The 17850-nt window shown below is 42.2% G+C and overlaps 1 protein-coding gene across 2 annotated transcripts in view; it reads left to right on the top strand.

The window, feature by feature from the left end:
- Positions 1-13918: 13918 nt before the first annotated feature.
- Positions 13919-17850, top strand: part of LOC149286091 (serine/threonine-protein kinase TAO1-B) — a 29383-nt gene continuing 25451 nt past the window's right edge. For both annotated transcript variants that reach the window (XM_089494360.1, XM_089494359.1), the window contains exons 1-2: positions 13919-14050; positions 15945-16016. In XM_089494360.1, the coding sequence (XP_089350486.1) occupies positions 13919-14050; positions 15945-16016 (204 nt within the window). The remainder of the gene's footprint in view (positions 14051-15944; positions 16017-17850) is intronic.

Here is a 17850-nt window from a genome sequence, read left to right as displayed (position 1 = left end):
TCTTAATTACCTCACCAACATTTTACCTCTCTATGGGTGTGCGACAAAGTGATGGGCTGCTTGCTCACCAAAATGAGAAGTTGCCTTATTTTCGTGTTCTGTAATTGTCTGGGGACTCTTCACTTGGATAGCACTGTTGGAAGGTGATGTATATTCATTAGTTTTGAAAGTGCCTTTTATTTACTTTAATGATAGAACGCCCCCCTTTTCACTTCTTAGTGCTTTCTTGGGTGGTTGTTTCATTGGACGGTTATCTGTGGTGGGACATGCTTTATATGCCAAGAATTGCATTAACCCAGACCAGTACATGGTCCGAAGTGATCTGTTGATTTGGTTGGTTCTTCTGTCATCAGTAAAGATTTTTTTAACAGTTGGGTTTTAGTATGACTACTGACTGATTTACAGAATAGCGTATAATACTGTGATTATGCAGAAGATGAAGCTTGGGAATTCACAGACCGTGTCTCGGCCAAGGAATTTGGGAACGCAGCGGAGTCTTCCACGACTTCTTATTTGGGAGGCTTTATCAGAATACCATTAATCAGCACCGGTTAGAGCCTCAGTCCCTCGATAATTGATCACCTATCATCTACCAAAGCTTGACACATGTAGCTTTCAAGCTGTTGTAGACTTACAGTTTTCTTGATGGCCATAGCAGCGTCATAGTAGATGTTCTACTCATTTGGAGGCCTCTTAAGTTCTGACCTAACCAACATCCAGGCCTTGGTGGTAGAAATGTCATGATGTTTAATTATGTAAAACTTAAAAACAAAACCCCGGCAATCCTGTAAATAGCAATTTCTTTACATCCGAAAAGTCATGTTATGTGTTGCTGCTTCTATTCCGAAGACTAAAACATGCACGTTGTTGTTATGATCTGGCAAATATGTGGCATGTAATTCTAATCTGTGCGATAATGTGAGGCCAGAAATGCAGCCTGATCTGAACTCCTTAGTCATTCGTATGGCATTTAATCAGTTTCTTTGTTGGAAGATGGTTTCTATTGAGATGCAAACCACCATCGAGTCTGTGGAAAGGGACAAAACATTTAGAATCTCTGCTCTGTCTTAATTGTTCCCATTTTGTTTTTTAAAACAAAATATATGCGGCAACCTTTTGTCTTCTGACAAACGGCCGTAAATGCATTTAAGAATGAAATTTCTTCTCTGGATACAAGATGGAATTCTCAGTTTATAATTTTATGTGTATGAATGAGCTGGAAAAACATTACATAGGCTAGTGGAAGTATTTTCCTGCCTGGAATTACATACATTTTGGGGTTTATTCGCTGTAGATTGTCATAGAGAAACTCAAGTGAGCTTCTCCTGCGTGAAGGTCTGGGTGGGCCATACATAATACACAGGTATATGGAAGATTCCTTAAAACGCATCAAGCTAATTAAACTATGTATTATATAGTGCAAGCTCAACTCTTCTTGCACAAGAAGCTTACCAGGGATTGCCCTTTGTCACGTATAGCAGTACCAGCGAGTTGAAATGGTCAGCTCTCCTGCAAATTTCCTCCAGCAAACAGACCCGATTGCTGGGAGTCGCTTTGGTTAACGTCCGTGTAATAATTCACTTATTACACTGTAATGTAAGCGTATTTACAATTAAACAAGTGTTTGCACCACTCTACAGTCATAGTGTCGTAACCCAGCTGGAGTATTCCTCAATATGTTAAATGGGCACTTCAGCCGTTATATGCACTCAGAGGTCCCATTGAGTTTACGTGGTGTCCCTCTTGCAAATGCATGTGAGTATTCTGCAGAATCCCCTCCATATACATTTTCCCTTTTCCTGCCCTCCAGCTACTTTCAGCGCACAAGATGTCAACTGAACGCATCTCCTGGCATGTGACATACTTACCGTCCGTCATCCCCAGCACTGACACGGCGAACTCTTTTTGGGTGAGGGTCTAGTGAGACTCCCGTGCACTTGGACGGAAAACTCTTCCATTGATTTCAGTGGGGATGCTTTCCTGCCCCTGGTTGGCTGCTTCAAGAGCCAAACATAGGTCTATAGAGAGGGTGGGCAGATGCAGCTTCTCACTTGGGTATGCATTTTTTATTTATTTTTTTGAATGAATCTCCTGGTCTTCCTCCAGAATATGACCTAAAACCGTTTAGCATACAAACTCTGCATAGCCTTCCATGTGAAAAAACTAAATCTGTACCAATCTGGAGCTAATCTATTAAACATTTGTAATGAATAGATTTTCAGAAATGCGTTGGAAGGGCATTTAACTAGAAATGTTAAGCCGTTGTTTTGTGGTGGCATAATCAACGTACGGACATGTACTTTACCTGGTGTGAACGGCACATTTAATCACGCTGGTGGGTTTTGTATGTTGGGATGCACGGTGGCTTTTGAATATAATTACAATCCACTTCTGCCATAATACCTGATGGGGCGACTATGACATAGTACAGGGCTGTCCAACATGTGTCCCTCCAGCTGCTGCAGGACTACATCTCCCCTACTCCTCAGCCAGCCCCTTAGCTGAAAGAGCATTATGGGAGATGGAGTCCTGCAGAAGCTGGAGGGCCGCAAGTTGGACACCCCTGACATAGTATATAAGTTCACAGGAGATGAAGTCTGGGATGTTAACAGTCTCTGCAGCCATTTGCATCTTAGATCACTTTCCCGTTAATAACAGAGAAGTAGGCGCTGATATAACCCTTCTCTACTAGCGCAGCAGCTTTTATTGCATGTGTCCATTTTCAGGGGCTGAAGAGAAGCTGCAGCAGGACGAGTGGAACCACCTATATGGCCTTTCCACTATAGTGATGACAGAGTATATGTATATATATAATAATTTATATATACATATACTCTGTCATCACTATAGTGTATATGTATATATAATAATAATTTACTATAAGGGGGTTGTCACTGCTGAGCTTTACACTCATGCTTCCTCCATTCTGTGTGTCCTTTAAGGCAAGCAGCTGCACTAAAATAGATTTGGAAAGCAGAAAGCATTTCATGCAGGGTTATTCATTAATACAGGGCGTGGTGTATTACACAACCCTTACTCATTTTTGGAATAAAATCTTGATACCGAGATGGCTAGTATGCTCAGAAGGATTCCAGATCTGGTCCGCTGAACGTTGTCACATAGTTATTAAGACTTTAAAAAAAACATTTTCTTCTCGTAGTGTTTTCTGAAAGTTTTGCTTAAATGAAACAGCAACGTAAATATCCGATGGCCATCACAGATAATGAATCACGGGTTTGACCTTGCAATGCAATAGCTTAAATACCGTATTTGCTCGATTATAAGACGAGGTTTTTTTCAGAGCAAATGCTCTGAAAAATACCCCTCGTCTTCTAATCGGGGTCGTCTTTTATAATCAGACCTCAAATAGAGGTCTGACTATGAGACTAAGATCCAGATTCCCCGCACCACTGCAGGGGACCTGGATCCTCCTGTCTCCCCCCCCCCACACACACACACACACACTTACCGGTGCTTCCAATTTCCTGTATACCGGGGCAGCGGGTTGACGTCCACGCGATCCGCGTAGACCACTTACGCTGCGGCCGGAAGGAGGTGTGGCTAGCAGCGGGGGTTGTCTGCGTCCATCGCGCAGACCTTCCCCGGCTGTCAGAGATGAGAGTACCCCGCACCGGTGCAGGAAATTGGAAGCACCGGTAAGTGTGTGTGTGGGGGGGGGGGATTGTTAAATGGGGGGGAGACCGAAGGAAGACTGCTGCCCCGGTATACAGCAGGAAATTGGAAGCCCCGGTAAGTGTTTGGGGGGGGGGGGTGTTAAATGGGGGCATAGGGCATTTCTGGAGGCAGAGTGCTCTATGAAATGCCTTTTAACCCCCTGAACGCCACTCTGCCTCCTGAAATGCCTTATACCCCCCTAAATGCCAGAGTGGCATATAGGGGTATAAGGCATTTCTGGAGGCAGAGTGGCACAAATTAACATTTACTGGTGAAACTTTTTTCCTATAGGGTCGTCTTATATTCAGGCTTTTTCTTTTTTTCCTAAATTAATATTCAGATTTTGGGCGGTCATCTTATAATCGAGCAAATACGGTAGTTCATGTGTTTTCATTCTGAAACATATGCAGTCACATTAAATGTACATTCCATTCTACTGTATGCACTATAACACATGCCATAGTGGAGTACAACCTTTTTTTATTACCTTTTTGTTTTGCATGTGTAGAGGGATTATTCAGAATTATGCTTTTGCTATCTTTTATACCCCTCTCCCCATTTTATTAGCCATGCAGAATGCATGCGTCGCGCAATCTTGCGCAAGAGTTCCAGGGAGCCTGAGACCCCCAACACACACATGTGGATGATGCTGCAGTAGCTGTGGCCATGCTGTGCAGTACAAGCAGTTGTATGGGTACTAAAGTAGTTGCTAAGTACTTTATTCTGCATGCACACACATTATGAAGCTGTTGGGCAGCAAATTGCCCCTTTAAAAGGCAATGTTTACTTAAATAAGGATATTTCTGGGAAGGGGCAAAACACATTAAAGTGCATACAATGGCCGTTGTGTCCCCTTAACAGTGGGTGTTGGTTTACCTCTTGTTGATGTGCGAGTGGAAAAAGAAATGGTGGTAGAAAAACTGAATCTCTGATGGCTTCCATGAAGCTCAATGGGTAGACGCTCCTATCTTACTGGAGCAATCCAGCGGTGCATGTCTGCCCTCAATTCATATAACAGCTAATTGCCCCCTTTAAATTACCCGTTACTCCCCTTGCAAATGCATAGGAGTCCAGCAGAGTCCCTCGCTTTTAAGTCCCTCTCTTTCCGGGCCTACGAACTCATTGGCTTGCAGGGTAAGTTAGGATGAACATATCTCCTGCTTGCCACTACATACGTATGTAAGGTAGCCAGGTGCAGCTAACATGACCATGCCTAGAAAGATCCCATTAATTTCAGTGGAAAGTGCTTTTCTGCCACTGCCTGCCTACTCCAAGCAGGCATTCCTTTCTACATACAGGTTTATGAATACTTTTCTAACAAACTTACAACATATTTCATTGTGAACATACCACCTCCTTCAGTCCGATACATCTATGTGTATGTAAAGGGTTTCGAATTGTCTGTGCCGATATAACAGCTGCCCCCTGTGCTTGGTTACAATACCATTCTATGGACTATCATCTCTTTATCTTATTCCCAGTCCATACTGTTTGGGGTGTAAGTCTATGCAGGGACTGATGCTGGCACTGCTGACTATTTTGCCCCATTTCTGATGCCGGTCCTTAATTCCTTAAGGCCAGCAAACCCAGTTGCCTGCCTCTCTGGAAAAGTAGAGGTTGCTATTCCACATGGCGTCTGTAAGAAGAATAAGAGAAACCTATTTCTTAATAGTGTTGTTTTTTTTTTTCTTCTTCTCTCATCTAATAATTAATAGAAACACAATCCTGCTATTGGCTGATCTTTCATGGGAGCTGCCAACTTACACTTGTATATCATGTTTTGTTCGCAGTCAAGCACTACCTCTATCATAAAGAGGAAGACAAACACGTGTGCTGACACAGCGTGAGTAGAGTCCGGCGAGAAAGTTTCACGTTCTGCATGTGCTCGCAGCAGGCTTTTAATGCGGTCCTTAATGAGTGATCATGGGTAATAAAGGGACATTTCTATAAACCGCCCCAGGTTTCATGAAGGTACATATGGCGCCAGAGCTGAAAGAGATGAGGCTGAAATACTTAGGCACAAACAATAACACGAGAATGGTTTTACATAAGATGCACTAATTCATATTTAGCAAGGGAGATAAGATATCAGCTGTTAAGGGGGAAGAATAAGATAGCGTACCTGCACATTAGGCAAAGCAATAGGTAAATGGTCACTCTTTATTTACTTGTGCTACACTACTAGTCCTGTTTTTATTGATTTCATCCGTTGGTGGATTTGGTATTAAAGACATCGTCCATAGTCCCGCTACTTTACGTGCTAAACGCTGCTGCTCCAGTGCTGGAGCTTCCTGTGCACGCCTGGTGGGGACTCATCAGGCCCACTTGGAACTCAGAAAGTGTCAGATCTGCGGGGGGATATTTTATCAATCCCGCCGTGCATCTGTATACAAAAAAGGTATGCTATAAAGTGCATATGATGGCTAGGCTGTGCCTCTAATACAGCGCTATATACAGCAGTTAAGCATTGATGATAAACCTGGTTTTATCTCATTTTGCCCAAGTAAAGTTTATCAGCAGGCCAGGAGGCAGCCATTGTTGTCAGTCATGTGATGTTTTGGGTGACTTTCACCGCTGAGCTGATTCTTTGTCAATGACTTCTGTCGGCTTTCTTTATTTAGATTGTCCGACTGGGGCGAGTAATGTCACGGTTTAGATTCGGGATAGCTTTACGCCGGTCGCATGCGTGTTTAAATTCCTTCACTGTATCCTCTACCAGTTCTTGTTATAAAGAAAAATCCATTGATTCATTGTTTTTGTAGATTTTTTTTCATCTCGGTAATGCTTTCCAGTGCTGGGATGTTTGTTTATATACATTTTATTCTATGACACCATAACAAAGGGCATTAATAACAGAACGGTGACACAAAATAGTGAATCTGCGTTTCCCATGGGCCATAGTTTGTGAGTGGATCAGACGTTTTTATCATTAGCCCCCCCCCCCCCCCCCCCAGCGCAGCTCTCAGCAGTTTTCATCAGCACAGCAAAGTTGGGGTATTCTTTACCCCTCCTGCGCTGTAGGTTGATCCAGTTTTTAAAATCAAGCAACTTCAGCTTTAAGTAAGCCAATCGACTATGGTGTCAGATTCATGAAGAGCAATGCAAGTTCACCCTACTAAAAAAAGAAAGTATTATTGTGAAGGGTCATTGTTTAGAACTGCTATACAAGGGGTTCTTTATGGACCAGCCATGAGCGCGATTCCTCCCCACTGGGACCTGATCACTTGAATCCTGAGCTAGGCTTCTCTGCATTTGAGAATCTTAACAGCAGTTTTTCATAGGGAACAATAGTTTGCAGAAATGAAATCATCCTCCGAGATTGCTCTATAGCAGAGAAAACTAAAAGATATTCAACAGAGTTAGAAGCTGGCGGAGAGTCAAGAAAGAAAAGTAAAAACAAATCGTATGCCACCATTTCTTTTTATATAAAAGGGGATGTAGTACATGGATCACAAATCTGATTACAATGATTATTTCTAAATTCAGCGTTGGTGTGAAGGAGCCGGTCGTGAGCTGTGACGTTACCCCACACGGTGTCTTGCGCTGTAGGAGCGCTCCTTGATCTGGGGTCTGTGTGCGTGATGTGTGAGCTTGCAGTGTTCGTTGAGAATACTATGTACGTTCTGGTTGGGAGAGGCATGTGGGTTTCAGTTTGTCCATGTGGCTGAGGGTGGTCTATATCGGTATACATCAGTGGGCCTGAATGTGCATAAATTTGGCTGAGAGTGATTATTGTATTTGGGTTTGCATCAGGTTGGCTGAGTGTCAGTCGATCTACCCCAAGGAACGTGACTCGCCGGCTTCATTCACTAGACTCGTGGTGTCAGGAGGCAGCTGTTACAGAGCAGTCTTTTCACATCATCCATTTAAAACTGGGCACCAGGTATTACCTATTGTTCAGAGCGTGTGAGTTGTGTGATTAGGCGTATGACAATATAATTATACCTCTATCTCTCGTAAATTTAAGGGAGTATTCATGTGAGAATTTTTTTCTTACGCTTTTATTTATTTTTGCAGCATTCTTTACAATGTTGGCAGAGCCTTCACGCACACACACACGCTTTTCTGCAGCAATACATTATGGTGGCTGAGAAGTGCTATTCTTTGTGTTTAAAAACCCTTCCCTTTTAATGCATCAGCAGCCTGGCCCATCCACAGTGTCCACACTATCGTGTTGGTGGCATTGATGCGGCATTGATGGGTGGTTTGCCGAATCAGCCATACGAGCGTGAAAGTGCTTGGTTGTACAGATACCTGGAGCCGCTTGGGTTATAGGGAGATGGAAACAGAGAAGCAAAGATTGCCTGAAAAGAAATGTATTGCGTTTAAAGGACCAGACACCCAAGAGTTGTATGTAGACTGTCTACAGGGCATGCAAAATCAATGTTGAGGTTTAGAGCTCTTTTTGTGCACATACCGTATTTTTCGCTCTATAAGACGCACCTGCTGATAAGACGCACCTAGATTTTAGAGGAGAAAAAAAAGGAAAAAATATTTTGAGCTAAAAAATGGGCTATAAAAAAAGGACATCATCCTCCCGTCATGCCTGCACAGAAAAAAGCTGGTCAGACATGATGGGAAGTGTAGTTGGACTACAAGCGCCGTACTGCGCATGCGCCGGCGCCATACGTGACACTGTCCTCCCTCCCCGAGATACGCTGCCACTGTCCTCCCTCCCCGAGATACGCTACCACTGTCCTCCCTCCCCGAGATACGCTGCCACTGTCCCCCTCTGCCCCCCCCTCCCCAACTTACCGGAGCAGACTCCCGGGTGTCTTGCGGGGCCGGCGGGGGACATCTACGCAATACAACTTCCGGTGCGGCACATCCGGCACCGGAAGTTGTATTGCGTAGACGTCCCCCGCCGACCCCGCAAGACACCCGGGAGTCTGCTCCGGTAAGTCCGCGGGGGGTGCAGAGGTAAAACGCATCCGCACGATGCGCTTAGACAACCTCCCGTGCCGGCACCCCCCCCCCCCCGTGGGAAGTGCTGGCAGGGGAGGCTGTCTGAGCGTATCGGGGAGTAGGATGCAGGTCCCCTGCACCGCTGCGGGGGATCTGTATCCTAACCCCGCTGCATGTCCCGGGCGTCGGGCGCTAGACCCCGAATATAGGCCGCACCCCCACTTTAAAGTCTTAAAGTGGGGGAAAAAAAGTGCGGCCTATATTCGAGCCAATACGGTATATCGTTGCCCCCCCCCCCCCTCCCTGCCTGCATCTTCGCTCCATAAGACGCGGCTGATTTTTCATCCTACTTTGGGAGGAAAAAAACTGCGTCTTATGGAGTGAAAAATACGGTACATACATCTATCTATGCATGTATGTATATATATGTGTGTGTGTGTGTGTGTGTGTGTATATAATAAATATATATATTTATTTATTTCAATTCCAAACCAATATGGAGGTATTTGTTGTGCTCGGTAAGTCCCACACAAGACGATTGTATGTGACACAGCTACTGGACCTTATTTGAAGGCTATTTAATATACGTACTGCTTTGGGAAGATAAATACACATGTGAAAATGTGCGAGTCGGTGCGGCAGTGCCTCCTTTTAAATCGTGCCGAGTAATACACAATAGATCCTCGAGGAGAGATTTTGTTCACATGAGAATTCCCATCAGGGAATCTACGTTTCTATGAGCTTGAAGTATCTATGTGTTTTGAAAATGGTAAAAATAAGTCTGTTTTTTTTTTTTTGTGTGTTCCTTTCTGAGTATTAATATAAGTTAGAAATTGGAGGGCGAAATTCAGGAAATGTAGATCTGTAAGACATTTAAAATATGCGTCTTTGTTTTAGCTTTCACACCGGCAGCAGTGGGGTGAAACATACAAAGACACGCGTGTGCTTTACGACCTTAACGCGTAAAATCGGATTCTGGTGCAAAGTTTGAAGCCGCCTTATCTCTGTAGCAACCGTTTCAATGTTCTGTGGATCAGGCCATTGTCGATTGAGTGATAAAAGGATGTGACCAGTACTCGTTGTTATGAGCGAGTAGCAAAGGGTGTTGGACACTAAGTATATTTCCCTAATGGCTTCTTCCCGCAGCAAGGTGACGCTTCCACACAAGAGTGTCCTACAGAATGTATTTTTGGACAGTCTTAGACACACATTTGTATTGTGTACGAGAAGAAATGTTGCGATGGAACTCAATATCTCAAGTAATGGAATAATTCATGCTGGTTTACAGATGTGGGGTCTGGCTGAGCCTATTAGTCCTCATATATTGAAGAAATCTTCCAAGGTATGGTTATGTGGAACAGTCACTAAAAAAACCAGAGGAGTCTTCTGATTGTATTTCTTATTTCGTACCATATTATGACGTCATAAATATGCAGTAAGAGGTATAACTGGTGAGCGACTATCTACACTCATAAGCATAAGTAACTTTTCTTAACTTTTCTCAAAAAAAATGTCAGGTTTTTCCATAGTTTCAAGATCAGACGTGTGAGGTGTAAGCTTTGCACTCGCGTTTGATATCTTGTGTGACCCCCCCTGGACGAGGGACAGCTTTTATGAATCAATATTTTTTTCTGGAAGGATAAAGCGTTAGTCTTGGTTGGGGGTGGGGCAGTTAAAGGAATTATGGCAAGAAAGGGAATTCTCGGTTGGCAGAATCTTCCAGCTTCGGGAGGCTTTGCTTTCTGTGGCAGCGAAAATCATCCTCCAGAATTTTGGGTTTTCTATCTGCGTTCTCCAGGGCGCCCGGGATGGTGGATCAGAAGAGACAGAAGAGACGCTCTCACTCCCTTCAACTGCCTCTTTCTCTCCCCCGTCTTTTAAAGAAAAAAATGCAACCTGGTGACCAGGGAACGCCAAGCACAAGTCTGTTTTGGGAGGGTCAGTCCTAGCAGAAACCGTCTGGCATTCTCTTTGTTTAACTTGAAGGACAGGTAAAAAATATCATTTGCTTTAGGGACGTTAAACAGTTTTCGTTGTTCTGGAAACCTTTTGTTTAAGGAATAGTCTCACCCTCGGCATACTCCTTATCTATCGTGCGCGGTAAGGTAACGGGCCGCTAGTGTCCCAGACAGCCGGCTCAACCAAGAAGTCATGTTAAAGGACTCTGTAAGTGCTTGAATATGCATTTATTAAACCGGTAGAAAAAATATTTACTTTTAATCAGAAGCCGGAAAGGGCTCCTTGAAGAAGAAAAAAATAAATATATATATTTTATTTAGACATTTTCCTGTCAAATCATTTCGTTTTGATGAATGTTAATGTCACAGGCAGAGTATGTCTGAAAGTGCCTTACAAATTACACACACACATACACACATACACACATACACACATACACACATACACACATACATACATACATATACAGAGGAGCCAAGAATTATCATGTTTTTGGGGGGTTTTTTGCCTTCATTGCATACCTTCGGGGTGATAAGGAATAAACCTTGTCATGTCCCCATAATTGTCTGGAGTATAGCATGACCACAAACTTGGCCAGAAATGTAGAAAAAGATAAACACGTTTAACTCGGTTCCCTTCATTTGCGTGCCTGGGCGCTATGCGCGGGTGCTTTGTTACCTGGTGTTTGACGAGTAGTGTAATGGGTAACCTCGCGATGATGTGTTTTGCTGCATGCCTCTCATTCCTCCAGCACCATCCCTGATCTGTTGACAAACTTCGTCACCCGGACTCCAAATAAATATCCAAGTGGTTGTCAGATTTAGACAAGTAGATGGCGTTCAGTGAATCCCATTGTGTAATGATTAGGCATTGTTCATCTTCACGCTCGGCTTGGTTTCCTCTGAGCGCGTTCTCTCTGTGTAAGGCAGCGACTCCCTGTATCGCTGCTTCAATTACTGATAATAAACGAAGCTTGAAAAGGGGTTTTTAGGTTCAAATTATTGTTTGGAGGCGAAACGGTGCCTTTTTTTTCTAAAGGGCAGCCATGTCTGTTTTTCAGCGCTCAGTAAAGTATACCGTGTTTACTTAACAGATCTGTTAAGCAAAGAAGTGGCATTTGTCTTGCAAACATCGGTCATCTGGTGTCCCGGTGGCAGGCAAGCAGTACTAATGTATCTCTGCGCATGTTCATGTGCGCAGGCACTGGCAGTAGCCACTCATTAATTTCATTTACCCCAATATCTCCTCACCTACAAGATCCAGCTGTTGTCATATGTGCCAGTAAATCTGCATGCTTGGCCATTTGGTGATTATTACTATTATTATTATTATTATTATTATTAATAACCTTTTATATCGCACCAACAATTTCCATGTCGCTTCCCACAGTACATTCATTACAAAACTAGAACTGACGGACTGAGTAACGGGTTCCAGTAATTTAAAGTTACCGTCGGAACAGCAGAAGCCCTAAATTGATTTTATCGTCACGTGGTCTTTCTCGCTGTATATTAAGTTCCAGTTGATCTAATCAGTGCGATATATATTGAATTATAATTTTTTTTTTTTTTAACTAGTTTTCTTTAACGTTGTTTTGTTCCCCAGACATTATTGGGAGCGTAAAACATTGTATAGGAGAGCTGGGTTTGCAGTTCTAGTAACGAGTGGGATTCACATTAAACATCCCTGCGCCCGTCATTCTATACAGATGACCCATATAGATGGCTGTAAAAGTTGTGTATTTTTTCTGTGTATTATATAACATACAATACAATGCAACGTGAGTGGACTTGATGAATATTTATTCCTATATCCTAAATAAAAAATGCATTGACAAATTTAGTAACTCGCTTCTCTGCTTCTTAATATGTGAAGGGAACGTCCCAAAGTGCTGAATATAATGGAGCTTCTCTTCAGCAGCCCCATCTGCGGTTTGGTTTAGGAAAGAAACCCCATGAAGCAATTATTGACTTTGTCATTATTCATTAAGATTTATACACCGGCTTTTGTCATCAACCCAAGAGAGTGAACCCCTTCGCTTTGCTTGATTTGTAGAGACGGTGGCTTAACCCCTTTCACCCCATAGTTTTTGGACACTTTTGAGTTTGCCTTAAGTTCTTTTGAGTTTTTACTTCTCAATCTTGCACGAGTATCTTATGAAGAATGAGGAGGAGTCTTTGAAACAGAATACACTCGGGCATTTTATTGCCGCCAGATGTTGGGAAAATAAAAGAAACGAAGCATCAGAAAGCTGAACAGGGTGTGTTCACAGGGTCACAGAAAACATATTTGCAAGTTTCATTCATGTTGCTGTAAAAGTATACATTTCACCGGAAGCGCCCAGTGATACAGGCAGATTCAGAACTGAAGTATTATTATTATTTATTTTAATTTTTTTTTTCTTGTAAAAAATGAGTTGCCCCTCGTTCTGTTTTTTTGTCACACAGACTGTTAATAATAATAAATTTTTGGATCTTTACTGAAACGATGGAATGAATTAGCCAGGCTTTGAAAAATATTTCTGCCCTCAATAAGCCATTTTGCATTTCACTCTAGTCGAAGAATTTCAGATGAACAGATGTTGAGTGCGATGCTTTGTGGGATCTTTGTAGTCCTATTCCAACAATGTTCTTTTTGTAAGACTGACGTTTCTTAAGAGATGGAACAGCATGACATAATCGCTGCTCACGAGAAGAACATTCTTTCAGTGACCCTCGGCTAGCTCTCCCGGCTACTTTTCAATTGTTGTTGAGCTTTGGACTTCTATTGTTAATTGTTACTCCTTTTTTACCTTTTATTTTTTTTGTACTCGAGATTTCTCGACATTTGTAAAATATATTTCTAAATAGTTCTTCTCTCTTTAATGCAAATTCTTCAGTTTATTTCACAGTGATTTAGAAAGAAGGCTGCGTTATTGTAAATGTCTAGTTCCCGATTTAAAAATATTACCGGTATTCACACAAAGATGATACCTTTTATTGGTTTACTGGCGTATAATGGATATGCCTGAAGAAGAGACCTTGATAACTTGCGATCTATTATATGTCAGTTAGCCAATAAAGGCGTCATCTTTACTAAATCTGTACACTTCTGCATATTGTTTGGCGCTGTGTAGGTGAATTGTGGAAAAAAATGAAAACAGCCTGAAACAATACATCGGGTACTTCCCAGATTATAATTTTTTCTTTGTTTTAGCGCATACTTTAGAGAGAGTGGTGTATATTTGCTCACTTTTAGATCATACATGTCTCCAAAACTGGCCAGGCTAACATGCCTTCTCTCGCTTTCTTCTTCAGTAATCCATGCTGCCGAGGTGCCATTCACACAGATGAACCAAGAGCTGATAGGACAGTGCGAGCCCAGATAGTTAGACGGCACGATGCCGTCGACGAGTCGAGCCGGAAGTCTGAAGGACCCAGACGTAGCGGAGCTCTTTTTTAGAGATGATCCTGAGAAGCTTTTTACGGATCTTCGAGAAATTGGCCATGGAAGCTTTGGAGCCGTTTATTTTGTAAGTGGCAGTGGATGTCTGTATAGCTCTTGTTTTTGGAAGAGGACATTTCTTGTCTGTAGTATTATTAGTTTTGTTCATTTAAAAAAAAAAAAAAATGAAGTAGCTTGAGTAAAATATAACATGAAGCTTTTTATAAACCTTTTCACCCTGTTGGTTGTTTACTGCTAAGACCCGCGTTTATGGTCCCAAACTGACATATTAGACGTATATATTGCTTGCAAAGGTTCTCATATCCCTTTCCAACAATCCCATTATACTGAGTAACTAACCCTAGCCGCACCTATAACCACAGCCCTCTGAATGAAACGGGGTCCCTCTTTGGTCGTTTCGGGTGTTCTGAGGTATAATATAAATTATTAGAGTTTAGCATATAGAGCAGTGCTCATAAAACCTTTTCCCATGACCCAGCGCAGTAACATCACAAACTCAAATGCCTCTGTGTGCTAAAAGGGCTGGGGAGGAGTAACTTTTGACCCATGGGTTAAGCCCATCCAAGTGGCCTGCAGAGATAGCGGCTACACATGCTGCAGCTCAAACGCTTATCCCAGGTTTAAAGAACCTTGACATAGAGTATTTTCCTGTTTTCTAGCTGATTCCGATTAAAACTAGATGTTTTGATCTTTAAGGTCAGAGTTACGTATACACATAAAAAAAAACAATGCATATTTATCATTAAAAAGGAAAATGTCTCAACTAGGGCAGAAACAATGAATCGATAAAATCTATAATAATCGATAACGGAAATCGTTGTCGACGATTTCCGTTATCGATTAATTGAGTGATCGATTAGTTGTTGGAGAACTTGGCTCGTTTTACCTCCTCCGCGAGCGTTTCCCGGCTTCTGCTACGCGCGCTGCAGTCTCCGCCTTCTTTGAGCTACGTGACGCGCTTCAATGTTGGTCTGCCGTTCGAATAAAGTTTTCAACTTCTTGAAGCTTGGAAGTGGAACGAGTCCGTAGCTGAGGTAAGTGATTCTCTATGTGTGAATGTCTATGTGTGAGAGTGTCAGAGTGGGAGACTGGGTGCCGGGCTGGGTATGAGTGGGGATGCAGGGCAGGGCAGAGTGTGGGGGTGGGGGTGCAGGGCAGAGTGGGAGACTGGGTGCCGGGCTGGGTATGAGTGGGGATGCAGGGCAGAGTGTGGGGGTGCAGGGCAGAGTGGGAGACTGGGTGCAGGGTGTGGGTGCAGAGCGGAGTGGGAGACTGGGTGCGGGGCAGGGTGTGAGTGTGGGTGCGGGGCAGGGTGTGAGTGTGGGTGCAGGGCAGAGTGGGAGACTGGGTGCAAAGTGCTGGGTGCAGGGTGCAAAGTGAGTGGTTTAGGTATTAAAACTAGTTTGATAAATATTGTGTTTGGGTTCTCGTAACAAAATAAGAATGTTAATGTAAATTTTAAGTTGTTTTTTAACATCCAGTTCATTACATTTTAAATAAACGAAAAGTTTGCATATTGGTTTTTTTTTAATCCGATTAATCGAAAAAATAATCGGCCAACTAATCGATTATTAAAATAATCGTTAGTTGCAGCCCTAGTCTCAACCAGTTCCTGCTTTGTTGTCTTAATATAAGCTTTTGTGGTTCATACAATGCTCTTAAATAAAACTGGACCATCCTAGGATTGTAGAACAAAAAATCACTATTCTTTTAAAATGAATAAACACGATTTATAGCAGGCAGTAGAATTGTAAGAGAGGGTAGCGCAAACATTGGTCTGTAAAACAAAGTGGTGTTTTGTTTTGTTTAGTTATTTTGTGAGCGGCTTTTTAGGGAAAGGCATCGCATTGCTAAATGTTTAGTGTGATGTTTCTAATAATTGTAATTGTATTCTTTTCTTTTTTTTGTGATTCCAGCAGAAGGTTAACCTCACATTTTAAACTATTGTTTGTCTTTTTCAGGCACACGATGTGCGTACCAATGAAGTGGTGGCCATCAAGAAAATGTCCTACAGTGGGAAGCAGTCAAATGAGGTATGTAACGTCTCATGCTATGTATCAACCGTTGCCTATTTATTCTTCTGGACCATTTGTGTTTGATTCCTTGTACTTCTTTCTCTGTTATTGGAACAGAATTTGATGGCGAATAAGAACCATTCGGCCCATCTAGCCTGCCTACATTTTTTATTTTAAGACTTTATGTATTCACAGAATGTATTCACACATTTATTCAAGCAAAGATAGCAGAACTCTATCCTCTTAAAATCCCTTGTTTGTTCTGCTTTCCAGTGTGTGTGTGTGTATAATATATATGTGTGTGTGTGTGTATATATATATATGTATATGTATGTGTATATATATATATATGTGTGTGTGTGTGTACTCTGTATTAAATTCTGTAATTAGAAAAGAGGAAGATTATATGTGGAGTATACACTTTCCATAACAATAACGTATCATACAAAAAGTGCGCACCATTTTGATGGTCACTTATACTAGTATTTAAAATAGATTGTATTTTGGGGTTGACTACTGTGTTGAGATTTCATTTAACCTTTATGGGAACATTAAGCACAAACTGAAACTTTGTTTGTAAAAGATGAGCACCATGTCAGGTGTTTGCTGGTAAAGGTTCTATGCACCAGGCAAGCCATTTTTAATATTTTTTGTTTTTACATAAAAAAACCTTTGTCAGGTGATATCATAACTTTACAGACACAGGGCTCAGTACAATAGGTTTTCCAAAGAGAATTTGTGATGAGGCACGGTGCGCTTGATTTAACGTCCTGCATCACTTGCATGAAACCGTATGTTGACAAGACAGTTATTGGGGAAAGTGAGTAAAGCATACAGTCGTTGTCATGCTACAGTTGTTTAACAATAAATAAAGCTTGAAAAATAATGCTTGAAAGGAACAAACCAGCTGCCGTATGTAACCTTGTGACCCACATTTCTCATTGCATGACCACCCAGGTACTGCCTCAACACCTGACATGTCCTCCTCCTGTAGTACTAATACTAAGGATGGGGTGTTTGCCTTGCAATAACTGCGAAGAAATCCATATTCTGTCTCAGAATACAGCTAAGAGGTCTTAATCTAATGTGTCAATGTAGGGGTGCTATTCAGTAATAAAATAATTCGCTTTAAATTCCTTATCCAATCCATCTGGAAGAGGATTTTAAGTCTGGAAAGCACCATTTATAACGTTGGTGGCTGTGAGTGAACCCACTGTGACAGAAACTCCTTTTCTTCCACCGCTGAAAAGACCAACAATATGTTTTCCCCTTTGCTGAGAATACTATGTATGTCTTGAGACAGAATTCCAAACAAAATCCAGCTTCAGGGCTTGCTTTATGAACCCCTGGACCCCAAAAGGGTTTAATGTTCTGACAAGTCCAGATGCAATGCGGCAGTTTGGCACCATTCACTCTGCATTAAGGACATCTTTGGCACTCTGGCCACTCTGAAATCTCAATTTAGGAGTCGCATAGGCCCTATATAATTTTCAAAGCATTTCTCTGTAAGATCTAGACACTAAGATTCGGGAAGCTAGATTTGAGGCATCTATAATTATTCAACTCATAACCAGGTAGGTCACCCTCCACGCAAACCCTTCTCTTGGGCCACTAGATCTAATGTGGGTCTGATAAGGTTGGTTCGAGGTTCTAGTCATTGTGGTCATCTGCTTTTACATTTTAAAGTGTTTATTACCCTTCATCATGGTAGATCTACAGCTGTTGTCAACATAATTTTGCCAAGTTCTTACAATGAGATTCATGGGAAACACAATAGCAGCTGAAGGTGTAACTTGTGGAACACCGGGCTCTGTGTACTCTGTTCTTGTTGGGTCGTCGTGGGATGAAGAAA

This window comes from Sceloporus occidentalis, unplaced genomic scaffold (assembly GCF_023333645.1).
Source record: "Sceloporus occidentalis isolate IW3139 unplaced genomic scaffold, rSceOcc1.0.p SCAF_72, whole genome shotgun sequence".
Lineage (NCBI taxonomy): Eukaryota > Metazoa > Chordata > Lepidosauria > Squamata > Phrynosomatidae > Sceloporus > Sceloporus occidentalis.
Note: the sequence above shows the minus strand (reverse complement) of the source record. Positions and strands in the feature narration are given on the sequence as shown.